The sequence below is a fragment of the Rhizopus delemar genome, genomic scaffold, assembly GCF_000149305.1.
Source record: "Rhizopus delemar RA 99-880 supercont3.1 genomic scaffold, whole genome shotgun sequence".
Taxonomy (NCBI): domain Eukaryota; kingdom Fungi; phylum Mucoromycota; class Mucoromycetes; order Mucorales; family Rhizopodaceae; genus Rhizopus; species Rhizopus delemar.
The window spans coordinates 5,224,930-5,252,012 of record NW_027137827.1 but is presented as its reverse complement, the minus strand read 5'-3'; the positions used below and the strand labels follow the sequence as shown (position 1 = coordinate 5,252,012).

General features: G+C 35.1%; 8 protein-coding genes across 8 annotated transcripts; 3 read left to right on the top strand and 5 right to left on the bottom strand.

The window, feature by feature from the left end:
- Nucleotides 1–457: 457 nt before the first annotated feature.
- RO3G_02036 (uncharacterized protein) lies at nucleotides 458–1,986 on the top strand (the record flags this gene model as incomplete). Its single annotated transcript, XM_067656627.1, has 2 exons — nucleotides 458–746; nucleotides 803–1,986. The coding sequence occupies 2 exons, from the start codon at nucleotides 458–460 to the stop codon at nucleotides 1,984–1,986; spliced, it is 1,473 nt and encodes a 490-aa protein (XP_067512728.1).
- Nucleotides 1,987–2,842: 856 nt separating this feature from the next.
- RO3G_02035 (uncharacterized protein) lies at nucleotides 2,843–5,984 on the top strand (the record flags this gene model as incomplete). The annotated part of the gene is made up of 6 exons (XM_067656626.1): nucleotides 2,843–4,564; nucleotides 4,618–4,907; nucleotides 4,965–5,198; nucleotides 5,253–5,371; nucleotides 5,429–5,811; nucleotides 5,868–5,984. The coding sequence occupies 6 exons, from the start codon at nucleotides 2,843–2,845 to the stop codon at nucleotides 5,982–5,984; spliced, it is 2,865 nt and encodes a 954-aa protein (XP_067512727.1).
- Nucleotides 5,985–6,413: 429 nt separating this feature from the next.
- RO3G_02034 (uncharacterized protein) lies at nucleotides 6,414–13,851 on the bottom strand (the record flags this gene model as incomplete). The annotated part of the gene is made up of 11 exons (XM_067656625.1): nucleotides 6,414–7,994; nucleotides 8,063–8,307; nucleotides 8,408–8,627; nucleotides 8,688–8,876; nucleotides 9,110–9,415; nucleotides 9,469–10,243; nucleotides 10,299–10,566; nucleotides 10,621–10,783; nucleotides 10,839–11,351; nucleotides 11,411–12,030; nucleotides 12,774–13,851. 11 exons carry the CDS (start codon nucleotides 13,849–13,851, stop codon nucleotides 6,414–6,416), a joined length of 5,958 nt encoding a protein of 1,985 aa, XP_067512726.1.
- A 4,530-nt stretch (nucleotides 13,852–18,381) lies between these two features.
- Nucleotides 18,382–18,671, bottom strand: RO3G_02033 (uncharacterized protein; the record flags this gene model as incomplete). Its single annotated transcript, XM_067656624.1, has 2 exons — nucleotides 18,382–18,496; nucleotides 18,550–18,671. 2 exons carry the CDS (start codon nucleotides 18,669–18,671, stop codon nucleotides 18,382–18,384), a joined length of 237 nt encoding a protein of 78 aa, XP_067512725.1.
- Nucleotides 18,672–19,186: 515 nt separating this feature from the next.
- On the bottom strand, nucleotides 19,187–20,818 carry RO3G_02032 (uncharacterized protein; the record flags this gene model as incomplete). Its single annotated transcript, XM_067656623.1, has 1 exon — nucleotides 19,187–20,818. The coding sequence occupies one exon, from the start codon at nucleotides 20,816–20,818 to the stop codon at nucleotides 19,187–19,189; it is 1,632 nt and encodes a 543-aa protein (XP_067512724.1).
- A 371-nt stretch (nucleotides 20,819–21,189) lies between these two features.
- Nucleotides 21,190–22,887, bottom strand: RO3G_02031 (uncharacterized protein; the record flags this gene model as incomplete). The annotated part of the gene is made up of 2 exons (XM_067656622.1): nucleotides 21,190–22,023; nucleotides 22,090–22,887. The coding sequence occupies 2 exons, from the start codon at nucleotides 22,885–22,887 to the stop codon at nucleotides 21,190–21,192; spliced, it is 1,632 nt and encodes a 543-aa protein (XP_067512723.1).
- Nucleotides 22,888–23,954: 1,067 nt separating this feature from the next.
- Nucleotides 23,955–24,611, top strand: RO3G_02030 (40S ribosomal protein S22-A; the record flags this gene model as incomplete). The annotated part of the gene is made up of 2 exons (XM_067656621.1): nucleotides 23,955–24,087; nucleotides 24,352–24,611. The coding sequence occupies 2 exons, from the start codon at nucleotides 23,955–23,957 to the stop codon at nucleotides 24,609–24,611; spliced, it is 393 nt and encodes a 130-aa protein (XP_067512722.1).
- A 150-nt stretch (nucleotides 24,612–24,761) lies between these two features.
- On the bottom strand, nucleotides 24,762–26,410 carry RO3G_02029 (uncharacterized protein; the record flags this gene model as incomplete). The annotated part of the gene is made up of 4 exons (XM_067656620.1): nucleotides 24,762–25,613; nucleotides 25,668–25,747; nucleotides 25,800–26,303; nucleotides 26,356–26,410. The coding sequence occupies 4 exons, from the start codon at nucleotides 26,408–26,410 to the stop codon at nucleotides 24,762–24,764; spliced, it is 1,491 nt and encodes a 496-aa protein (XP_067512721.1).
- Nucleotides 26,411–27,083: the final 673 nt, after the last annotated feature.

Sequence of the window (27,083 nt, the reverse complement as noted above, 5' to 3'; positions counted from 1 at the left end):
GCTAAAATTCGGGATCATTTTTATGATAAGCAGTACATTGTAAGAATGATTGAAAATCGCTTTATTATTCTACATGAAGGTTATTCTCTTTTTTTTTTCTGAGTGAGTCACAACACTGTGTATGTAGTAAAAATTAATATGAGAACAGTCATGCTCTATCTCTCAATCACTATTTGATGTTGTTTATCATATGTTTTCATTAATATTCGTATTACGATTACAGTAAACTACTCTGATTCGTTATTGAATTGACAGGCCATAATACATAACATGGAATCTAATAGATATCTTTGATAACACAAAAGAACATAAAAATCATGTTTTTGGTGTTTCTGCCTATTTAAGGAAAGGCCTCGTTCTAGGATCTTTTCTGATGCAAGCCACCTTGTTACTCAAAGAATAAAAATGTGCTGTTTTTTTTGTTTCTTCTCTTTCTATTCTTCACCAACAATTTGTTATGAGTACCAAGATAAGCAACGAAACCAAAGATTTAGATCAAGAATCTCTACCTACTCTACATGAAATCCACAGAGGTGGGCGTAAATCGCTTTATATGGCTGGTATCATTGCTGCCGGTGGTGGGTTTGTTGTAGGGTTTGATACGGGCGCTATTTCGGGAACAATGGTCCTTGAATCATTCGTGAATAGATTTTTAAATGTGGATACTGAATATAGAAATGCACTACTTGTAGCAATGATGCTCTTAACAGCTACTATTGGTGGCTTAATATCTGGCAATGTTTGTGGTAATTTTTTTTTTTTTTTTTTTGCGTTTGTGGTCATTAAAAACAAATTCTTGTAGATTATATTGGTCGAAAGTACACTATTTTACTTGGAACATGGGTTTTTGCTATTGGCGCTCTGTTTGAAACAATTGGTTACAACTTTGGACTATTAATGGCTGGTCGTTTACTAGTTGGTTTTGGTGAAGGATTTTTGACAAACGCTATTCCTCTTTACCATACAGAAATTGCTCCTCCTGATATCCGAGGTCGTTTGATTACTCTTTTTAGTGCCACAGCTTCTATTGGTACCATTGCGGGGTTTTTTGTCAATTTTGGAACATCTTATCTTACTACTGACTGGTCATGGCGTGTTCCTTTTCTGATTCAGCTCATTATCTGTGTGTTGCTCTCTGTTGTTTACTGGTTACCGTTTTCTCCTCGTTGGTTAATTGATAAGGGTCGTGAAGAGGAAGCCTTGGAGGTCTTGGCCAAGTTACATGAATCAACTATTGACGATCCTGAAGTAAAGAACGAATTTAGAAGTATTTGTGAAGAAATTGAAGTTGAGCGATCATTTGGTAACCGTACCTTTGCTGAATGCTTCCGAGGTAGTAATTTGAAGCGTACTATGTATGCTTTGTTTACTGGTAACGGCGCTGCTTTCACGGGAACCTATTCCATTAGTTATTATACACCACAAATCTTTCAACAGGCTGGTTTGAACGACGTGGCAATCTCTTTGGTAACAAGTGGTGCAAGCAACATCTTGGTCTTGATTTTTACCATGCTTACTTTACTTTTTATTGACAAGCTTGGACGTCAAGGTGTGTTTGCTTCAGGTGCTTTTATCATGGGGGCTTCTATGTATGTGGTAGGTGGCATTTTCCAAGGCTTCAACACTGTAGACAATGAAGGTAATCTAAGTCTATCTAATGACCATGCTCGAAACTGCGTCATTGCGTTCGTCTTTATCTTTCAAGCCGCCTATGCTTATAGTTGGGGACCTGTTGCTTATATATACCCTGCTGAAATATCAAACATGCGAACTCGTGCAAAGACCATTGCTCTTGCTTATGGTTTGAATTGGGCTATTGGTATCTTTATGACCTTTATCATGCCTATTTTTATGACAAATACAATCTATGGTGGTTATTATTTCTTTGGTGGTTGTTGTACTCTCTTATTCTTTGGAAGTTTCTTCCTTCCTGAAACAAAAGGCAAGACGCTCGAAGAGATTGACCGTATCTTTAATCCAATGTAACAGCAAAAATCTGGTTCTAGAAGAAGAAAATAAATTTATATATTGTTCGTATCGCCTCTGGTTTTTCTTCAGGTACAAAAAAAAAGAGAAGAAAAGGTAAATCAAACAGATCTATGGCTTCTTCTCTACTCACTAGATTACCTCACCTGAAGAAAGCTATGCGTAAGGGCAAGTATTTGTTTTATTGACTAATGTTGTACATAAAAAGAACAACCGAGGGGTGCCAAGTTGTTAATCAATTTGGCTGAGATCATACCCTTAAGAGCGGATCATGGTAATGCATGCGTCGCAATGTGTTTTCTTTTTTCGTACAAACACATACTTTAGATACAGCCACCAACCTAATCTTCATGGTCCCTTGCATGACGTTTGCATATGTATAAATTACATGTTTAGTCAGATTCAGGTTTGTATCAATTTACGTTTTCTTTTCACAGGGTTGGTGGACTTTGTATATTTCAAACAAATGGGTAAATCTCTCTTCCTCGGTATGTTTTTTTTTTTTGTGTTTTTCTATGTGGTGATTGTGAGTATGGGATGTGTTGCTTTTTATTTTTACAATAAAGATCTTTTTTTGCAAAACTTTTTTTTTTTTTTTTTCCTTTTCTAATTAACCATTGATATACAGAGTAAAAAGGGAAAGAAAGTACAGGTTATGTTTTTTTCTATTCATGATAATAAAACATTTTTAAGCGTTGTATCCTTTTGGGTAACACCAGGTTTTTTATAGAATGTCAATTAGTTGATTGTTTCTGTTAAGTTTAAAGGGAGTGAGAATAAAGTGACTTTCTAAGAGCTCTTGCTATCAAGTTTTTTTTGTTCCTCTTCAATCTCTATCTTATTTACATTTTTCAACATGGACACTACAAAAATCATTTTCTTGATCGACATTCAGTGCATATTAAAAGATCATTTGTCAACCAAACAGCTAAAATTAGCTCTTCAACGCATTTGTCTTTACTACCATTTGCAAGATCAATCAAAGACAATTGTTTGGAGTTATCGATTATTTGATACTCTAGCAAATTACATGCTTTCCAACACACCAGAACTTTATGAGCTTGAGGATCTTGTCGATGTCAAAGATCTAATTGAAAAAGATTGTGAACGATACAACTATTCCTCTTCTAACTCAAGTGACGCGCCTTTCACGCGTCTTAAACAAGTCATGAAAGAACTTTTTGGTGACTTTTCATGGGAAGTTGACCACAATATTGTCAAAAGTAGAAATAATAGCAAAAAACATCCTCCACAACAAAAACATCATGTCTATGCATTCATGCCTCTACCGCACACTTTTCCTGACTTGACCCACTTCTTTACAAATGTGAAAGGTGATAAGAAAAGTTACCATGCTGGTTTTCCTGAGGCCAGTGAACTATTCATTAACATGAAGCGTGAACTGGTCAGTACCTTTTCTGAAAGCTTCAGACAAAGACATATTGGTTTTAATTTAGTAGATACTGACTTTAAGTTTGATCGAGTTATGGTACAGCAAAAGTTATATGACGACTTTATCGGTCGCGGTTTTCAATTGTCACTTCAAGAGTTCAATGGACGTTACATCTTATTCAACTCACTTATACAGAATTACAACAGATATGGCTATCATTTTTTTCCTGAACTTCAAGAACTTTTAACACCAAGAAGAATGATACTACCTTCACATCATCCTGAGAGCCGCCCAATAAAAAAGAGGCATTTGATAAATACACAGCAAGATAGTCAATTGTCTACCCAAGGATCTTATTCTTCTCAATTTGATACAAAGCGAGATTTTGATAAATCGTTACTTGCCCAAAACACCTCTGTTATCCGTAGCAATGCTTATCCGCTCTGGAAAGGCCCACTCAAGACGTGGAAGGGACGAAGCGTTGGTAAGGCACACATTCACCCATTTTACAAATCAAACACAAACTACAATCCGTATATTTTCTCTTTATGCTCTACTATTGAGCTCCACCCAGCTATTGACCGTGCCCAATTTGACCTTTCCTGGCTTCGTTATACCCGGTTGGATCAGCAAGACAATGATTTCATCATGATTCCTGATTTTGATAATGGTCCTTGTACCCTCTTTATGGATTTTATGGATGGCCTCTATACAAATGGACAGATAGGAATGGCTCAACTAATCCCTTTTAAGAAAGCAAAAGTGACCAACCAAGTGATGTGCATCTTGCCAATGACCAAAGGCTGTGCTGTTGTTCGTTTTCTGAATATTACGCAGATACCTCCGGTCGAATCACTTTCTTACCATTCTGCAGAGACCTTGAACATCTTTTTTCACAAGCAATCCATATCTACCCTGCATGAGATTTATCATGGTGTGAAGGCGGATAAAAGAGAAAGAATGCCGTTAAATGTGACTCCTTCAGATGAGTTGAAGCAGATTGTACTGGAGCATAAAAAGCAAATGGACGAAGAAAAGAACAACAAGTCTGGAAGTAAAAAGACAAATGATGGTGGCACTCAGAAAGAAGAAGAGGAGGAAATGGTCATCAAGTTGCCTCATAATACTAATGGATTTAAAGAAGCAATTGAAGGTTTATACTTTGAAACTCTATACGAAAGAAAGGTAATAGATTTCTTATTCATAATAAAAGTTGAGTTGACATACTTTATATATAGAATGACATTGATATGTTTACATATATGGTTGATCATTTTGTTAAACACATGGTTGAAAAGAAAGTGAGTTCTGCTCAAGAGATTATTGAAGTATTAAAGAGCATTGCACAAGAATGTCATAAGCTGGATGATAAGCATCAACTTAAAATTAAAGTGAATAGAATAGCAGAGAAGCCCGGTACGAATGAAAAGGAAGATGGTTACATATACGACTGGTGGCAAAAAATTAAAGAGCAAGAGCTTGATGATGAAACGGAAGAAGAGAATTTAATCTTGTTGAGAGTAACAGAGTAAGTTTATTACAAAGCCAAAATGATCACACCTTCTTATTAATCGACAATAATTAGTGCAAGAATCAATACTATTTTATATTGTTTCTTGGCACAGTTAACGAGAAAACATCTATCAGAGAATAGCCAATCATCAGAACAGAAAGTAAAAAGTTTTATAAAGCAAGCTTCTGGCAATTACGAAACAACTGCCATTTTGCCACCCACTATGGAAATTGCTCTAAAAGTAGATAGTGAACTTGATGAAGTAGATAAAGATGTATATAATTTTCTTTATTTATTAGAAAATTGGTAAGTGTTTGCGTTAAAACATAAAAAGGCGTTTCCTTTACCATCTTTTAACAGGTTCAAAAAGGACATACCGGAATTCACAGACGAATTAAGAGAGAATTACTATGATGAGTTAGTTCCTACAACTTACCTAGATGGTGCTAATATTCCTCTTCTCCTTCGCGATTATATGAGTAAGCCATTTACATAGCCAACCTGCATTTGGTCTTTAATTTCTTTTGGTTTATTAGGCCAAGAACTAGAGAAGCCTAAAGCAAATGAAAAGACGTTATTAGAATTATTGGCAGAGGAAAAAGCATCAAAGACAACAAGGCAAAATTCACTTGATAACATGTTTAAAACTGTTGAAGTGATCCGAAGCAAGCAGCATGAGAAAGATCGCGTGGGTGAAGCTACAAAACAAGCGATTGATAAAGTCAATCGGTCCATAGTAGATGGCAAGCCAACCATGAGGCGAGCTGGCGGATTCCTTGTGAGCGCTGTTAGTCCCGAAAGAAGAGCATCAGAGCCATCCACAAGAAAGAAAGACTTTGATCCTTCTTTGACGCCAAGGTCATCCTTGAATCGTTTCTTGGGCACTGATGTATTTAAACAGTTCACAGAAGATTTTCCTGTGAGTATAATTGAACTCATTCTATTTTTAGTTGCTTAATTTATACTTTATCATAGTCCCCATCGGTTCTAAATACCAACCCTAATAAAAGATACCCTGACGACGATGAAGAAGAAGAAGAAGAAGATGAGTTTGGGTTGGATGATCTTAGCATTTATACTGTTGAAAAATAAAATGTTTTATTAAAACACCTTTTTTATTTTTATTTTTTACATTTGCACATGTATATTAAAAAGGATGAGAAAGTTTGCTTTATTCGCGGTAAATTCATGTGCCTGCTCTCAATCAGTAATGGCACCGAGCAACCTACTTGCCAGTTTAGCGTTTGCAATTATATTTGTTTTTACAGCACCAAATGTAGGGTCAGCTAGAGCAAGGAATCTTAGATTTTCAAGTCCTGATTGCTGTGTGTATTTCTGTTTTGTATCAGGAAGAAATGCTTGTCCAGAACATGTAGTCAATAATATGTTCTTTACTGCATCAATCACTTCGCTATTTTTACTATTGAGCACTATTTGATTCATTTTAGGGAGTAAGGTCTCATAGCTATATATCATTCAGAGTGAGATGTTAGAATCATATCCTTCTTATTATAGTATATCTTACACTAAGACGAAGGCTTCTTGAACAGAGGTAGCAGCATCTGCAAGCAAGTTGTACAAGAAAAGTCTGTCTGATTCAGTTTCTGAAGCGTTCAGTAATGTAACTAACATTGAGACCAAGAGCAGAGCTGTATTGTTGTCGGGAATTTCTAAAAAGTCAAAGAGACCAGCATTTGACAATCCCAAATCAATATTTTCCATATCTATCTCCTTAAACCCAGCTAGTTTCAGTAGTTTATCCAAGGAATTATCTTTTGACGCAAAAGGAAGTAAGCCAGCCAAGTATCCTAATGTGCGTGCTTCTATAAATCCACTTTCAATAGATTGCCTGGAGTCTATCTCAAGAAATGCACAAAGACATTGATAAACAGTATCCTTTGATTCACATTGTTTCAAGCCCTTCAATAGAATAACAGCAACAGCAAAGGAAAAATAATCATTAAAGTTTACACCGCATGCATTATCTATATCAAGTGCAAACATTTCTAAACCACTCCTAGCTTCCAGTAATACTTTTTCGATTGATCTATTTTCAAACATTTTCCTTGAATCAAGCGCACGAAGCACAGAGTGCAGAAACCCTACAGCAGTTTGAAAGATAGAAGGATGGCCTATCTGAATAAGACCAATTGCCAACCAAAAAAGATGCAGAACATAACGAGAATCTGCAGGGAGATTGTCGATGATGTTGGTTAAACACATTGTGATACTTATAATCAAGTTGGGCTCTGTTTCGATAAAGATGGACAATGCACCTTTAAGAGCGACCAGCATTTGATACAAGAGATCATCATCCACCTCATCTTGAGAAAGGCAACCTAACGTAACAAAGGCTCTTGGTTGAATAGCTGGATTAAAATAAAATGCAGTACTGGTAACCAAACTCATCCATCTGGCTCTCCACATATTTGCAATTTCAGAAGTAGCTGCGCCATAGGTCAAGGTACTCAATAAGAGCCTAACGATGTTTTGTAAAGATGGGAGATTAATAGAGTCAGCGAAGTCTGTTGTTGTTTCTTTTGTTATAGTAAATGCATTGGCTGTTTGCTTTGTAAGACCAAAAAGAACGCGATTTTTGCTATCACAAACATCATTCAAAACATACTGGAGTTTTTTCATGTTTTCTTCGGGTAGTGTGGTATTCATTGTACAAAGATTGTGAATAGTATTTACAACAAGTTCATGTACGGAGGATCGAATGAAGGTAGGGCCAGTCACGACCAGAATGGACACAATATGATATATTTCTGGTACATGGGATATCATGGGCTCTTCGTTGTTGAATGAAAGCATTAATATAAACCGAAGAATAACCGCAATTTCCTTCCAAGATGGGTGATCAACTAGCTGTCTACATGGCTGCCTAGATGTACCTTCTATGAGTCGTCTCATTCTGCTGATCACTTTACTTCGAATTGGCATGCTGGACATAGTTACCAAAGCATCTGTAACCATCTCTGCTTGAATAGATCCAGCCCCTTTTTCAACAGAATACTGTATAAAACAATCAAGCACCATATCAATAATCTCATTGACTTCTGCTAGTGTTTTCCAAACTTTAGCTTGAATTTGTTTATAGAGCTAAAAATAAACGGTATGAACCACTTAGACATGTTATAATGGATAAATATATTTTCATGTATACATACCCTCGTGTCTTTTATCATCAGATCAATTAATCGCATGATAATCTCCTGTGTTTTTGCCACGCTCAAGCTATGGTCCTCAAGTTTACGTCCCATCAATCTTCCTATATTTTGAAGCCAAGGTATTATATAGTCTAAGCACAGCTCTTGCATGAGTTCTGATGACTTTGATAATCCAACTAGAGCTTCATCCAAAAATTCCAAAGTCAAGTGCGACTCAGTCTGTGCTAATCTCTTACTTGTAGATACTATAAAGCTGGTACTATTGGATGGTATACATAAGTCTAGCAATTATACTATGTTAACTATCAATGAAACAAAAGCCGTATGCGCGGCTTTATGTCTTACCTCTCGCATTCAATAACTGATTACCGATATTAAACTTAAATGAATGACTCAAAGAATACAACAGGTTATAAGCAGCCAAGCGGAGGCTGTGATCAGTGCTCCCCATATTTAAAAATGCCATATTCAGCAATCGTCCTGGGACATCATTAGGTCGGATTGTGCGTTCATTCATGTTACTAGGCTTGGATGCTTCATATTGCTGCTTATTACTATTAAGATGCTAATTGAAGCATTGCTTTAGTTGTTTCTATAGCCTTATTATTTTAACATATTCACTTACGGAAATTATGATATCTCGATGAGGAGACGATAACACTACAGTAGACTTTCCTTTATCATACTTGATCAATAGCTTCTTTCCGCTTTCTGATCTTGTAGATGGCAAGGCTGCTATCTCTTCACATTCAGATATATGGTAAACATCCCTAAAAACAGTGTAGAGGCCATCAATTAATTTCTGTTTTTTCACCTATTGAATAAAACGAATCAGTGTCTTATATTTTCCAACAAGGCAGCTAGTTATGAATTTACTGTAATAAGCTGTACTTCTTCCGAGCTAATCTTCATAGTGACTGGTATGGAACTATTTGTTTTATCAAACCTCATTACAGACTGTATTACTACATTGCTATTTCTTTCCAAATCCACTGTATGAAAAAGGTCAATTACTAGTTATTAACTTTTGTCATGAATATATGTTACTTCACTTGTTGTTTTTGATAACCGCATCTCTGAAAGCGATATATTTTGAGAGAGTTCAGCCAAACTTGAATACAAATGAGTTTTTTTGGTAATTCTATCTTTAATGGCATTAGGCAATTTATTGAAATGCTGCTGAAACTGAATGTTTGGATTAAGTATGTGAAAAGCTGTAAGATGATCTTTCGCCCCCATAATAATCATTTGAAACAATTGAGATAACCAAGGAATAGGTATAGCATTAGAAAGAGTAAACCCTGTACAATCGAATAAAAGCTCAAACGAGTCATTTAAATAAGGCTCCACTACCTATTTAAAAAGTACATTTAGAATCATTAAGTTGGTTGCTTTAACCTTCTTACCCTAAGTAAATAATAAATAAACAGTTCAAAATCCATATCCTCGTTATCTATTGCTCTCATGAACATATAGAACACTGGCTTTCCTTCCTTTGATTTTCCACCCAAATAGAACACATTTGTTGTACTAATAGGAGATAAATCTCGGTGTGTATTTCTTCGTATAAACTCGGTAAAATACGGATTGTTAACAACCACAGTATAATTTCGTGCAAACAGTAAGCCCATGTTAGGTATTTCTGAAGGTCTTCCCAATTGAGCCAAGATGGCGGAAAAGCTATCAAGAGCCTTTTGAAAATGAAGTACGCTTTGAGTATTTGAACCATTTGCCAGATGTCTACCTGTCAGCTCTTTAGACATACGCTCTATGTTTTCTGAGAGGTACTTGTGGAGACGAAGATATCCTGCTTGATCCATTAATAAACTGCCTGTAGGTTCTTCATAGTCGGTGGGTATAGTAGAAGCTTCTCTTAAAAATGACATCACACGGTAGACATTTGTTGTTAAGAAATCATTCAGCTTAATCAAGTGTGTTTCCGTGGCACCAAAGATGACATTACTGGCTAAGTTCTGTATGATTCTTGTTGCTTGAAGCAAAATTTTGCGAACATTTGTACTTTTTGGAATTGCCTTTTTTACAAACCTTGCGTTCTCTGGTGATACAATGGCCGGACCAAACAGTCTTAAGAACACAAAGCTACCAACAGCAGTATATTTAGATTCTGGAAAACGCGAGCCTACAGATTTACAAATTATTTCGAGTTCTTGACGAAAACGGCTATAAACATAAATTAGAAAATGAAGAAATCATGTTTGCTTGTTTTGCTTCTTACACAGGAATATCATTCACAGAAGACAAGATTGTTTTCAGAAGTGTTTCAGTAACATGTATGACATTTTGTATATTTTTTGAAAGATTTTCAGTAGGCTTTATCTTTTGTGGATCGAGCTCCCAGGTTAATTGGTCATCGGGCAAAGAATTTATGTATTCCATTGCAGGTGAAAGCGTATTGCAGATGTAATTAATACAAGTAAATCTGGCATAAATGGATAGTATACGCGTTGCTATAGTTGTTCCTCTAAATAAAGTGGCCTCTTGGTCTTTATAAAAAAAATTGAATTAGTTATTTATCCCTATCCTGTTCATTTGGTTACTTGTTTGTGCAACTTCTCTATCCACTATGGCTTTAAGTAGTGGAGTGATTTTATTACGAGATTCGAAGCAAATTAAAAGCACTTCAGCTAAGCCTGAGCTATCAGAAGCTGGACAAGCATCACATAAAGCCATTACTACTTCCATATCAACTTTTACTAGCAACTAGATAAAGAGATGTTAAAGTTTTTTTTAAAAAAAATAACATATAAAGAGTTACATCAATCAATTTTTCATATCTGTCGGTCGTTGCACTTTCGGACAACATCTCAAATCCAGTACCATGTTCAAGGATATTTTTTAAAACCTGCATAAAAGAAGTACGCGTCTTTTCATCATCGTCATAACCCATAGACAGTGAATATTTAAGTCCTATTTCTACATTAGCACTCAATAAATGAGACATGGCCAAAATCGTGAGCTCTTTCATTTGTGAAACATATTGACAAGAATCAGCTGTTGAATTGCTTATAGAATCTCTACTGTCTACTGTTGATCTATTAGCTGCGATATTTCGCTCAGTGCGTTTATATCTGTCTAAAATTGTTCTAAAAAAATTGAAGTATTTCAAGAATAATCTGTTTTTGGCCATTGTACAATCGTGAACCCTAACACTGTCCAGCAGTTGAAGTGGGAGCTCATGTAGTACTTTGACGATAGTTTTAAGACATGCAAGATCTAAATCGTGCTGAAGTCTTTCTACTTGTGGTCCTCCTTCCAGAGGTTTCCGAAGCTAAATAACATATTAATATACTTTATATATATATATTGTAATATATTCAAAGCGCTTACCAGAGCAACGTCACTAGTCCATTCAACAAGAATTTCCAATATTCTGTTACGTAACGCAATGCCGTCTTGGATAATGATACGTTCCTTTTTTTGCATAAGAACTTCAACAAGCATACACATTTTGATCTTGATACGTAATGTAATAACCGTATTAGGTACACCATCAAGATAGTTTATGAACTGACGCATCAGTGTGCTAAAATCTATATTCAGTAAGCAATCACTGGGATTTCCCAAACGATCCAAGATAAGCCTCAACACAAGAATGGATTGTTCAACAAAAAGCTTATTTTGTGGATTACGAATCGCCTTTCCGTTAAAATCAAAGCATTTGTTCATTTGGTGCTCTAAATGACGAAATAGGATTGCAAGGAGAGCAGGAGATAGATCATTACCTAATATATCTTTAATACCCTCACGAACGTAGACGTTATTTGAGACTAACATCTTCGTCATTTTGGCAATGAATCCTTCTATCATAACTAATGGCTGGTTATTTGTTCGCTTTGAATTGTCTGATGAAAGGCTGACAACTTCATCTAATTCTCTCTCTCGTGTCAAGCAACAACCACCTAGAGCAGCTAAAAATCCAGTGAAATTATGCCACTCTACCGATCGTTCTTCGTAGTTATCTTGACTTTGCTGAGATTTGCTAGAGACGGGTGTCACAGGAATTATGTTATTTTTTGCTTTGTCATTCTTTCCAACCAGTGGGAACTTTTTGTTGCTTCCATTTACGCCTAATAAGAAAAACAATCTGAGCTTCTGTCTTATACGAGTAATCCTAACCATATAATTTTAGTATTGTACCTTCATTTATGTTTTCTTCATTGTCTTCTTGCACTCTATTCACAAATGGTGTGAGCATTTCCCATCGCATCCAGACCTCTTCCCATGCCGCGAAACAACTAGGTGTATGGTGAAATAAGGTCTGTAGGCATTTGCGAAACCGTTTTTGCTGTGCTTTTCGTCCAACAAATTGGTAGTTTTCTGCTGAAAAGCTCTCATAAGCTTCTAAATTGGATGCGATAGACAGATTATTAAGTCCTTCATCCCAAACATCAATGATTTTAGATTCTTGACATAATGCCGCAATACAAGCTGATGCTTCATCACATACTGATTTATGAGCAGAACACGAGGAGATCAGCAAAGCAATTTCAAGCGAAACATGAGCTTGTAGCCTTTCCCTGGTGTTGCACGATTCCGAGGTAAATAAAATCTACAAAACATAAAAGATGAGTTGAAATACATTAATTATTACACAATTGTCTTACCTGTTTATGTTTCAAAAAAACACTTCTTGTTTTTAACAACTTGATGGTGGTATCAAGTAGAAATTTTTGCATTTCCTCATTTAAACTTGTATCTAATATTCGCTGAGATATAACGGCTATTGTAGGAGAAGACACTTTCCAAAAGTCATGCATGTTATTTGGGTCTGGTGTCCAGTGTGAAACATATTCTAGTCGGTGAAGCTTGATCAGCAATTCAGCAGCAGCCTGACGAATAACTTGAACCGGATGAACTAACGAAACAGCTAGTCCATTCATCAGTAAGCCATTTTGTTCAACTCGATTCCCTTCCCCAAGAAGGGCAAAGAGCGGATCTATTCTATATAATCGAAACATATCTACAAGTAATTCTACTCTGCTTGTATGATTAGTGATGTTGTCTTCTTTCTTTTTGGAGTCCATTTCTATTTGGATTGTTTGCAGCATCAGCGTTCGAAGTGGTGCACAAAGACCATCATAGAGTGATTCCAGTGTAGGGTTCCAAGGCAAATGGTTTTCTTCTAGTAAAATCGCAAGACAAGACTTTACAAGTGCTAATTTTGCAGTAATTGGAGAGTTTAAATCTATACAAGATGGAACAAGTGCTTTGATTGTGTTACTCTTATCGAGTCTAATGCGTGACAGTAAGAAGTCGGCTACTAGAGTTTGCTGATCAATTGTATACCCAAGTGTGCTCACTGTTGATTCTATATTAATTAGTTGTGTGAAATCCCATACTTTATCTCTCAAGTCTTTCTCAACATCAGCAGCTATTATTCGCAAGATAGACTCTGTCTCGGGTGGAACATATGTTGCTGCCTTACAAATATCAACATAACAGACGGATATCAGATCAATATTTTTTGCATCCTTAAGCGATTTTTTAAGCAAGCCCAGAAAACTAGCACGTCGATTAGAGGATTGACCATTAAAGGCCTGCATTAGAGACTCGGGTGAAAGAACAAGAAGAATGGTTTGTAGTGGCCAAAGGACTGATCTGTTTTTAGAGCTGTCTGCTATTGAGTTACACATGTCGAACAGTTGTTCGGAATCTAACAAAGGTGCCGTTGTAAACACTTGAGCAAACTCATTTGGATAACTCTCTATCCATCTCCAAATTGCTTTTCTGATCAGCCTTGAAAACAGTAACCTTCCTTGCTGTCTCATATGTAAATAATAGGGATTTAACTCTTTACATGTATAAAGGAGAGTGTTAATTTAAACAGACGAATAATTTTACTGTTATTTTGTCTTGTCTTACCTTTGAACACAAGTTGCAACCTTTCCTTATTTAAACAAATGCACTCGAGCATTCGGATTTCAGGAGGAATATCATCCAATATTTTTTTGATTGAACCTAGACTAAGAACAGCATGCTTTATCTTTGCGTAACATTCGTTCCAGTTACTTGAGCTAACATAATGTAATATTTTGGCCGAAGCTTTGTAAATTTCTGTAATTAAACTGAGTTTTATCTGCTCATAGCTGTATTTTGTATTGTCATAGTCATATATTTGCTGTGGTGTACTTTCAGAATTGCTTTCTTCTATAAGATGATATTGTGTGATATATCGACTCATTAATACAAGCACAAATGTAACCAAAGATGCATCTAATGGGGGTAAGTGTAGAATAAGCTCATTCGATGGTATCTCTGGACGTTTTCTTCTTTCTTGTTCACAATAGTAATGTCGATGGTGTTGCATACATGCGGATAATAAACGAAGTACAAATAGCTTTGATTGCATGGTGGCTATTGGGACATTTTTTTCATATATTTGATGTGTCTAATTTTGTTCAACCAATGTTAACGTGCTGTTTAAGTATAGAATGAATAAAATATGAACCTTTGACACGCCTTCTAATACATAGCATAGGGTGTTTGCTACTGTAGGTAGTCTATATTTTGATACTTCAATGAGCGCTGCAACTGTTAAAAAAGAATTGTTAGTCTTTTTTGAATTGTCGCATGAAACAACCGACCTGTTTGTTTAACAATAGGGTCTTGTTCAACAAGCTCTATTGGTTGCCCACTTTTGTATGGTAACTTTTAATTCATTAGTAAAGGTAGTTAACAAAAAAAAAAAAAAAAAAAAAAAAACCCACTCGAATTGCAACTCGATGAACGAGATTGCCAATGAGCTGTGCGCTTGTTCCCATTCCGAATTAGCGGTCTATATACAACAGCAAGCTGAAAGAAAATAAGGAAAGAAGAAGGAAAATAAAATTATTTCTTTAGTAATAATAAATAAAAAGAAGAGTAAAGAACAGAAGAGAGCACAAAAAAAACCAGATGCGTGGGCAAGAGAGGACTTTGTGGAATCACAAAGATATTTGCCTTATTCTGCTTTACGCCGAAATTGAAAAGCAGGTATCACCATTGTACGGCATTGCGCGGATCATTTAACACATGCCCAACTAAGAAAGCGAAACAAAATTTATGAGTGCTCATTTGGTATCTTTTTGATAAAAACACCTAAAATAAAATATGCTGCTTTACATTGTGGTTGGTGTAAATTTCTTCAATGGATAAAAGAAAAAACGGAAAGGACAAGTATAATATAAATAGAGTTTGAAGTTTAATCCTTGAATGTTTGTCATGGAGAACAAAGTTGACATGTTACACAAAGCACTTTGTCTTTAAAAGGAAACGAGAAACTGCAAGCCTTGCGAATTGAATACGACATAACTTGCTTTTTCTCTTCCTTTTTAAAGTATCTAGTTTATTATTTCATTCAAATGGGTTTAACGTGATTCTTATTCTTAAACTAATCTCAATTTCTCTTTTTTTTAAAAATCGAAAATCATCGATCGCCAGTATGTTTCAAATTTGTGTATCCATATAACTCGATCTATTTCTTTCTATGAGAAACATAATTGCCACGATAAATATGAGTCTAATATTCTTTTTTTCTACGTTACTTGGAATAATTCAAATATTTCTACCGAAACACAACTAATGGGAATTTTCGTATGACAAAAGAGGTAAGTAACTATATAAAAGCACACTTATAGCTGTATATTTTTACACTTGGTTACATAATCTGTTCAATTGTTACTAAAATATTTGGTTTGTTATACTCTGTTGTGTACAACGCACCTTAAGAATCCCGCGCTATAATATTTTGTGATTCCGATGATCATGCTAACCAAAAAGTCAATAGCGAGAAACTGAAACTGAAGCCAAGTGACATCGTTGTCAAATTATAGTAGCACATTAAAAGAAATTCTATACAAAGCGTTTTAATGGTACTAAAGGTTTTTACAATATTTAGAGATGAAGTTATTAAGTTTGATTGTAAGCATTTCTTAAGTTTTGATTTAAAACGGGAGCCTGACCTCAGTATATGATCCAGTCTTTCATTTTGGTTATTTTTTTCTATGAATTGTAGTGACTTGAGCACTTTAATGGAATAATAAAGCAAGTTTCTAATTTTTAATAAAACTTACTGACTTAACAATAACAATATAACCAACCTTTACTGATCACAAGACTTTTGCTCCTTAACTATAGTAAGACGTCTTTTGTGTAGTGCACAGCCGCACTATAAAACCAAACACGATGTTTATTTTGTTTAATATGGTAAATGCCATTGTAGGTGGACCAAAGTCTACAAAAAAAAGACTATGTTTACCCTTTTAATCTAAGGTTTAAAAAAGCAATACAGAAAACTACGCTACTAAATCATGTATTTTTAAAACAAGAAAAGCGAATATAATGATATTTTAAGTTAAAGTGATTGATCAAGGCTCATAAATTATCACAGAAACTTGTTATTTGATGAAATTTTGTCTGAAACTAGCGCCATTAGACTAATGTATCCAAACTTTTCCAAAAATGTTTTATTAACGAGTTTACATTTTTAATAAATAGCAAGGACTCAGCTAACTATGTAGCTAAATGTTATGAAGATAACCTCATTGTTTTGAAATTGCCCTTACAATAAACAATAAATGGATATGTAGAAATTTAAATATGGTATAAGTACATTGGTGCTTTTATGTATAGATTATAGGGTCTAATGTAGAGGTTAGCATTAGAAATGAGGCTTATATATGCTAAGTAAAATTAATACAAAAGAAAATTTCAGTTACATACCCGACTCTGGCAATGACACCATACGTTTATTAATAAAATATGATGTCTTTACGATTTATAAACAAAACCATGATTTAACCTGACATTTTACTTGATGATTCCATACCTAATCATCATGAAAACAATATAGTGACAATGGATAAGTCCATAGATAATCAGGTAAATATAGTAAAACTTTGTTTTATTATCTTGTTCTTTTTCTTTTAGACACGCCTCATGGAGTAAGTATTATTATCTTCATTATCTATGATTTACTTGTCGCATTTACACGAGATAATGGATTTTTATATACTATTTCTACTAATACAAGCAATTGATCTCCCCCTCTTTCACAATCTAATGATTTTTTTCCTTGGTAATATCAAAAAAAATTATCCAAGGTAAAACTGTATGACAAGTACCCTGAATGTACTCTTTTTGGCAATCTCACAAACTCATATACTATCATGACTTGAATTACACAAAGCACATAATGAACAGCAAGTAGCCTGTCAGAAACAGATTATAGTTTCAAATATACTATCCTAGCAATAGATTTTTGTCTTTACCATTTTGTTACACCAACACAGTAAAGAAAAACATTTTTTTCAGTCCAGATTACAAAAAAAAGTGGCATGCTTTTCTTTAATCCTTAATTAGTAGAAGATATTAATAATCCTAATCGTTCAATATATTTGTTGTCACATTGCAATTAACGATTCCTATGTGTGCAATGTATACTAAAACTCCTTTTTTTCCGATCTAGAAAAGGAAAAGAGAAACAGTTGGCTGTGTAAACATGTAAATATAATATATCGTAAGCTTTTATTTCATACAATCTTCAAAAATTGAGTATATCCTTATTTATATTACAATCATAAATACCCATGCCAATTGATCAGTCACATGATTTTGTTAAGACACTAGCAAGTTTATTAATTCAATTTCAGCAAACCCTGCAGTCAACTGAACAACAGAACAATAGAATAAAAGTATATAAGAAGTATAAGAACTGTTGACAAATATAAATCCAATTGTAAATAAGATAAAACAGATTATGTCTGCCATTGAAACTCTATTATTCATAGCAGCCAGCTATTACCGCAAATATCATTATTCTGGTAAGCTAAAGCAATAACGCCCTTTATTTTTATTTTTTTTTACCTCAAAATATTTTTTCGCATAAATAGCCATCTTTCGCTAACATGATGGCAGTATTCTAAAAGATTGTGCAAATTGATGTAAAAGAATAGCTTAGATAGACAGCTAGTACAATTTTCGCTGACAGTAAAGGCAATTTTTGCATTTTTACTTTCTAAGGTTGACATTGACAGTCTACTGTATAAGAGCAAAAAAGATGGGTGTTATGTTTATTTATTTTAAATAGTATGGGGGTTGGAATTAAATGGTGACCAAATGCCACGAACACTTTCAGTTGTAGAAATCACTGGCTTTTTAGTTAAATTTCTCATTTTTTCACCGCTGGAATCTCTAAGAAGCTGTACTTTTTTATTGATCTCTGCAGGTGTCAAATTGCGTGTACAAATAACTTTATCTCGACCATTCACTATGCAAAAAGGAGATTTAGTTTTAGTGGAACAACTACTAGAATAAAACAATCATTTACAGTAATAGCCACGCACAATAGGATGGTGAGCAGGTCTGGGTTGAACAACGATTTCAATTTGAGGATTCTCTGCTGCGAATTTGGTCAGATCTTTTTTAATGTAATCACTATAATTTTGATGTGAATTTTAAAACTTTTTAAATGAAAAAAATATTCTTACACCATGCCCTTGTTACTTCCCCACTTTTCACAATAGTTGAAGACCATTTTACGGCACTGGAGAACAAATGCGCCTGCACCATTGTTTGTTCTGGGTAATGCTCTAGCTGCAACTGTTGACATTTCGATGCAATTGAAAATGAAAAATAGATGTAAGGGGTAATAAAGTTCGACCAGCCCAGATACTCGTGGCTTTGATTAAGACGCCGATTTAATGACTGCTTTTTCTTGTAACTTGAGCATTTCAAAATAAAGCTTGAAATACTTGAAAAGCTGCTTTCTCATTTGCAAGTAGAATACCTGAAGAAAGTACTTCTTTTCATTTGCTTTACAAAAGGAAGGCACATAAATCTAAAAAATTTCAAAATTTCTAGACATCATTGACTACAATTCTTGAAAGTACTTTATTTCTGTGTTTTATATAAAGCAATGCAACATTAATTTCAGATTATAAATACAATTCAATTATTTGTAAAACTTAGAATTGTAAATGAGTTGAATTCGTAGAAGCACAGAAAGGAGATAAAGATTGTTGACATGCCTTTAAAAACTTACTTTATTATAATCAATTGTTAAAAAACTCCACTAATACATATATACTTTGACCGGCAAAATGCAGCAAGGGTCCTTATGCTTTATTATACATCAACTTTATTTTCATATCCGGAACATCCAATGACAATTGGTAAAGAATTTAATTCCATACGGTATATCTTGCGAGCTTTCTGGCCTTGTTTTCTTCCTATATAGCTTTCTGAAAGTGTGGATGCGCTTTCTTGACTAGGAGAATAGACAACTTCGGTCATATCAACTTTGGGTGTATCGTGATTGGTTTTTGTAACTAGAGCACCTTCTATTTCCAACCTTACATTGATGTCATGAGTCAAATAAAAAACGTCTCGCGTTGATACAGATGGTATAGAATACACACAATCAGATGGGACCTTCATTAATTTGGATAGATCAAAGCACATCCTTGGACTATCAAATGATATATAATTACTGTTGGAACCAGAGGAAATAGCTGTATGTCCATCATTATTTCTGAATAAAATCTTCTTTGCTGCAATTAATTTCTGCTCTGTAGTTTCACCAAAGCTGCAAGTCATAATTATTTGCTGTGCTAATTGAACTTCGATTTTAAGAGTATGAATCTTAAAATTAGAGCATGTATTTAATAAATTGATCTTCAATGGAATTGATTCCGAGCGTTCGAATGCCTGCTTTGGTAGTTCAAGATAGCCCCGAAGTTGTGGAGAAGCGCAAAGAAGAGTATTGATTGATGATGCACGTGATTTTGAGATTGATTTAATAAAAAAGGAATTCATTGCTGATGAAGATGATAAAAGACAGCTGTAGAAACCTCTAAAAATGCTACCACTTCCAGGAACTAAAACCTTGACTGGTGATGATTGAATATGCGAACTAAACTTAGGTGATTGAACGTCAATGTATGGTTCTAAACACACCTTGGTTGTGGAATAGCATAGTATTTCATTTTGATTATTGTCAGAGCATTTCATGATGGCCACTAAGCGATATGTAACTGGGTAGTGCTTATGATCAAATGTGCCCGGTAATGTCTTGGATATTGGAACAATAATAGAAAAGCCAACATGACAAGTGTTTGCATCCAAAGTAAAAGTTTGGTTTTCTTCACTAGGTAATCCATGTACAAAATCTTCATTTACAAAGGCTCCATAGCTTGTGTCTTTGTCAAAGTCAATATCTGCTATTTGTTTAACTAAGTTTTGAACATATTTCTCTTCATCATCTTGCTTTTGTTTCTTTGATTTATTTGCTTTCTCTTTCGGCTTAGAATATAATGTCCAGCGTCTTTGTCTTGTAGCTTCATTGCTTGGTGGTGAGGATTCATTATTATTGTTTACATTGGTATTATTACAATGATTATCTGTTTCTAGGTTTTGCACCTGCAGAGTACTACTATTTATGTGATTTGTTGGGCGTTTAATGATACGTAATCCTTTACTGATTAGCTGTATGTTCTTTTGATAGTCAAATAACCCGTTGCTCAGTGGTGTGTTTCGTTGTGTACCATATACCTGGACATTTCCGTAAAGAACAACTCGTAAATGAGACACTTTAACTGGTGTGTTCAATTGGACTCGAAGCTTGCCATTGATAGATTGTCCGGGCCAATATGTTGGTAGATAATCTGCATATGATGGTAAATCAAGAGATATTCCTAGACTTGGTGTTTCAGGAGATGTTTGATCATGACTAGCATGATATGATGGTAAAGAAGGCATTTCAAAATAGCAACTCATTGTTTAATATAAAAACAAAATAAAGTAATATTTTTTTTAAACGAAGCCATTTATATATACATATACATAGATAGGAGGAAGATATCGATTAAAGATTAAAGATACCCTTACGCCTTGAGGCAGCAAGGAGTCCCCTGGTTTAGCCTGTGGGGGCGTTTTAATAGTATGTCAAGAAAATACAACCATAATTGAAACCCGTACATTATATGCTTTTCATAAAAAAAAAAAAAAAAAAAAAAGTAAACATAATTATTTAATGAATTGTATTAAAAAGTATAAGGTAATAAATAAATGAGGATGAGAACAAAGAAAGAAAACAAGATGGAAAATATCTATGAATTAAGGAGAGGATTTTATGAAGCAGTCTTTGATTTTGCACGGATTTTGGCACCCCATCTATAAAAGGCAAATGGGATGGGCACAATGGCTAATGAAATGAAAGCAAGTAGCGTGCTTGCCCATTGGTTACCCAAATTATGATACATTTGCGTAATAAAAAGAGGAAATGCTGCACCTGAACCGGAACGGATAAGAACCTTTGCTGCCAAAGCAGATGTAACATATCGAGAGAAGCAGTCGATAAGGTAGTTATTTGCAGAGTAGTAAAGTAGCACCATGCCAAGTCCAAAAGGAATACCGGAAATTATTGGGGCTATCCAATGAACCCATGAAAAAGATGTCCAAGCAAATATGAAGAGCGATATAGGTACAAAGGGAGCAGCATACATCATACACACCAGACGATCTTCGGGAGTTGCTTTTCCATTTTTTTCGATCGTTCTTCCGTACAGCTTTTCAAAGTAAGGAGTAGCCAAGAGAGCAAAGCCAGCACCAATGAGGATACCAATGAATGTTAAACCAATCAAACCGTCATTCATATGATAGAGCTCTCCAAAAACGATAGGGTAAGCAAAGAAGAATGCATACAACAACGCATAAATAACAGCAATGTACAGTGACATCAAAATTAAGATGGGTTCAGTCAAAAGCATGACAAATGGTCGAATTAGATTTGCTTGAACAAGTTCAGAGATAGGAATAGGAATTTCTTCTTCAACAGTAATGTAAGTAGGGTCACCAGTTTCCTGCCTCAACTTTTTGGCACGTTTAGCTAAAAGAGTAGGATGGTAGGTTTCTGGTAATATACAGGCAATAATCCAAGTGACTCCAGCAAATATCATATTGACCTATAAAGGTATGCTTGTTAGAAATAATGATTTTATAGTTTTTACTTCTTTTTTAAAATATATTACCCAGTATAACCATCTCCAGTTTTGAGTACCAACAGATATCCAACCACCAACAAGAGGGCCGAGAACAGGACCTGCGTATGGAGCAGCAGCAAAATAAGCTACGGCAAAACCACGAGTTTCTGTAGGGAAAAGGTCAGATATAGAGCCACCAGCAAGAGTTAAAGAGACTGAAGCAAAGAAACCAGAAAAGAATCGGCAAACTAGTACAGTCTCAATATTTTTTGCTACAGCACAGGGAATATTGAAAACTGTGTAAAGACCAAGGGCAATAATGTACACGGGCTTACGACCACAAATTTCAGAAACAGGAGACCAAAGCAAGGGACCAATCATAAATCCAAAAACCATAAGAGAAACTTGGAGGATAGCGACTTCTTCGGAACATCCAAAGCTTTCTACGACACCGTTCAATCTACCAGTGATAACAGATGAACCAAACGCAGCAGACACTACCAATAAAGCAACACACATAGTATGTACATAACGATAAAAGGTACTCCAGTTGTATGGACATTCGGGATCGTCCTTCTCCCAATTAACATAATGCATTACAGAATGTTTTTCTGAATGATGACTCATGATACGAGAAGCGACAGCTTCAAGATCAAGATCTTTTGATGGATAGGGCTGTAAGGACAATGTTCTAGTTGCAAGAACACCTGGGGGTAATTGTTCTCGGATCCTTTCTCTGTAGGATGCAACTTCTTGTAAAGGTATAGGTTCTTGAACAACATACGTGTCTTGTATTGTACTAGCACTGCTATGTGCTGATCCTCTACGTTTTTCGTGTGAGACCATACTGTTTACCGCAGTATCAGACATAATCAATAAAAAAATATAGAGAAAAAAAGATAAACTTTGATTTACAAAATAAGAAAAAAAAAAGCCTTACTTTATGTATTTATATACTTTTTTCTTTTGGCTATCTTTTAGGCGAACTGAATATGCTAATATTGTGATTTGCCGGATCAGGGTTTATCCCAGTTCAAGATTTGCACAATTGAATATCCGTTAAAGGAAACTCATCCGATGAAAGCTGTTATCAGATTACACATCGCCTATACCTTTTAACGCTAATTATTTAAAGATGATGTCTAGGATAGGAGCCGAGTTACACATTGTCAATGTCAAATCAAGGATATATATATCAATATGAAATTTTAATGAGTAATAAAGAGAATCATGATTTAGTGTGCAGTTATTTGCGTATTGATTTCTTTATATACAAATCATCAAAAGCCTGGAAACGACTAATATGACTATGAGATCCTAGAAAGTCTTGATTCTATATTCATGCTCTTAATAATTGTAACTCTTCATGACGATCATAAAACAATGCAAAGCTACACAATATAAATTATTTAAAAAATGTCAACTCGCATTGATCGCTAATTTAATAATGAAATCAAGTTAGGCTATTCATTGCACTCATTTCACCAAACTTCACCAATGATATCGGCCATTAAAGTATAGCCATCTGTATAATCCACAGCAAGCGCTTTGTCCCGAAATGACAAATTTCATCCGGTGAACGGAGCTATAATATATGTGTGGCTTATTAAAGTAAGTACGTCTCGAAATAAGTTTACAGGCAGTGCCTGTGGAAGCTTGATCTCTCTCTTCTTTACAACAGGTAATACATCCATCCATCTAGTCATCCATCGATTGTCCATCCATTGAACAAATGCACTTCTATCCTCTTTGGCGTAAATAACTTGTTATTAAAGCAAATTATGGTATGCTACAGCTAAAAAGAGCAAAAAGGAGCCTAAATGAATCTTGACAAAAAAATTGGACACATTGTGGATGCATAATTTATTGTAGCTTTATCTCTTGTTAACTGGAAACTTTATAGATTATATAACATGGTCAGAGTCTCCGTCTTGAACGATTGTTTGAACAACATCAACAACGCCGAACGCCGTGGTAAGAGACAAGTTCTCATCCGTCCTTCTTCCAAGGTCATCATTAAGTTCTTGTCCGTCATGCAAAAGCACGGTAAGTTGAAAAAAGTAGAAAGTTTCTTTTGCAGCCAAAAAGGGAAATTCCGTAGTATAACTAGTTAAAGTTTCATCTTTCTCACAAACTTTGACCTTTAAATCTGCGGTAGAATAATTCCAGTCTATAACGTTTGCTTGACTACTATTTACGTTGAGCATTGTTTATATAGAATGGATATATTAGTTATTCATTGGTTGCAAAAGAAATTTTATTGCTGAACTCAATATTTCTTGTGTACTCATTCAACTACACGTTATTTAGGTTACATTGGTGAATTTGAGGAGATCGATGACCACCGTTCCGGTAAGATCGTCATTCAACTCAACGGTCGTCTTAACAAGTGTGGTGTTATCTCTCCCCGTTTCAACATCAAGCTTACCGAACTCGAAAAGTGGACCGCCAACTTGTTGCCTGCTCGTCAATTCGGTTACCTTATCTTGACCACCTCTGCTGGTATCATGGATCACGAAGAAGCTCGTCAAAAGCACGCTGGTGGTAAGATTCTTGGTTTCTTCTACTAAGTCTGTGTCATGCACTTTTTTATAAATTAATAAAAAGATGTAATCAAGCTTAATTAGGTATGGTTTTTGTTAAGTGTTTTGAATCCTACTTTATAGTGTATCAAAGCTTTTTTGTTTATTTACAAATGACATATTTTTAAATTAATAAGCTTAAAGCTTGTTTCTCAAAAGTTTAACAACCTTCACTTGAGTATATTCCTGAAGAGCATATTTACCAAGTTCTTTTCCAAATCCAGATTGTTTATATCCACCAAAGGGAGTAGATTGGTCAAAGACATCATAACAATTAATCCACATAGTGCCGGCCCTGACTTCATTAGTTACCTTAGTTGCAATGTCAATATTTTTGGTGTAGACGCCTCCAGCCAAACCATAGTCGGAGTCGTTGGCAAGTTCAATAGCTTCCTCGACTGTTTTGAATGTACCAATGGCAACGACAGGACCAAAAATTTCTTCACGCATAACACGCATACCATTATGACAATTGACGAATACGGTAGGCTCAATATAATAGCCAATATTGCCCCATCTCTTTCCACCATAGGCCAATTTGGCGCCTTCCTTTTTACCAATTTCGATATAACCTAAGATCTTTTCAAATTGAGACTTATTGATTTGTGGCCCTTGGAAAGTATCCTCTTCAAATGGATCACCGATTTTAATTTTCTTGGTTTCTGCAATAAAGAGTTGAACAAATTTGTCATGGACGGATTCGTGAACAAAGATACGAGAGCCAGCGTTACAGCTTTGTCCGTGGTTGTTGAAGATACCACCACAAGCCCAATAAGCAGCGCTTTCAAGGTCGGCATCAGCACAGACGATTTGTGCGGATTTACCACCTAATTCAAGTTGAAGTTTCTTGATGTTACTGCTAGCACTGGATTCCATGATTTTGCGACCAGTGAAAGTAGAACCAGTGAATGCCATCTTACTCACTTTAGGGTGAGTAGACAAATAACTACCTGTAGTGTGACCAAAGCCTGTGATCACATTTACAACACCCTAAAGCAATAAAAATGAATAATGCGTTAAATAAATAGTATGTATCTAGCTTACTGCAGGGAATCCAGCTTCTTTAACAAGTTCAGCAAATTTGAGAGTAGATAAAGGTGTTACCTCAGATGATTTCATGACAACTAGAATGATGTGTTAACAAACGTATCAGCAAATATATTTTTAAATACTTACTACAGTTACCAGTAGCTAAAGCAGGAGCAAATTTCCATGCAGCCATCATAGTAGGATAATTCCAAGGGATTACAGCGCCAACAACACCAAGAGATTCGTGAAGAGTATAGCACAATTTATCATAAGTGGTATCAATTGTCTTTCCATGTATCTTGTCAGCCCAGCCTGCAAAATAACGATAGCAGTTGATTGAATCCGTAACATCAACATCACGAGCAATAACAAAGGATTTCCCATTGTCAACAGCATCCAGGGTAGCAAGCTCGTCCTTATCACGCTCCATCAAGTCTGCAAGTTTATTTAAAAGACGACCTCGGTCAGCAGGGGCAACTTTACGCCAAGTTGTATAATAGCAATTATATGCAGCATCAACTGCAAGATTGACATCACTTTCATCAGCAGAATGGACTTTACAAATAACTTGCTCGTTAGCAGGGTTAATGGTATCGATCAAAGGGCCATGGCCGGGGATGAATTCATTATTGATAAACAGCTGTGTGTGTACTTTATAACATTTTTAATTATTTTATGAGCTCTTAATCTGATTTCCTTTTACCTTGAATGTTTTTGTTGTTTGATAAGCGAATGGTTTGTATGTCGTCTTGGATCATTTTTTTTAGGAACAAGAAGAAAATGACTTAAAAGGCAGAGTTGAATCTTTTTTATGCTATTTGATTGCTGTTTCACATGGATCTAGTCACATCACCTTGAAATAAAGCTCTCTTACTATATAGGACAAAATAATCAGTAATTATTGATTGAAACTCTTGAAGAACACATCTCATTTTCTTCTTAATGTATTTTATTTCAATTTCCTTATTGAATTACATATTTTTGCCTAATGTATTCCATTTTACATGAATGTTTTATCACCAACTATTTTTTTTCTGACTAATTTAATAACCGACAATCACTCAAATTACCCTGTTTTTTCGTGGGAAGGCTAGAGTATGACAAATAAATGTCACACAGTTTATCATATTGCATCAATTTAGGAATGAGCTTGTTTACGCCTCCTACTATAGTTTCCCAAACATCCACATTTAGGTGTCGTATAGAGAACTAAGCTCTTACATTTTAATGCAATATTATAAATAAAGTTATAATACCGAAGCCATAATAAGAACAATCATTTTAAATTTAGAAAAATTCAAATTTTTTCAGACAAAATAAAACTGAATTCTTAAAATCTAGCTTTCATTACACATTCTAAGGAGAGGGTTCCGGTAGGCCTTTTTTTAATCTCATGAAATAAGGTTTTTTTACGCCTTTTTGCATGTTTAA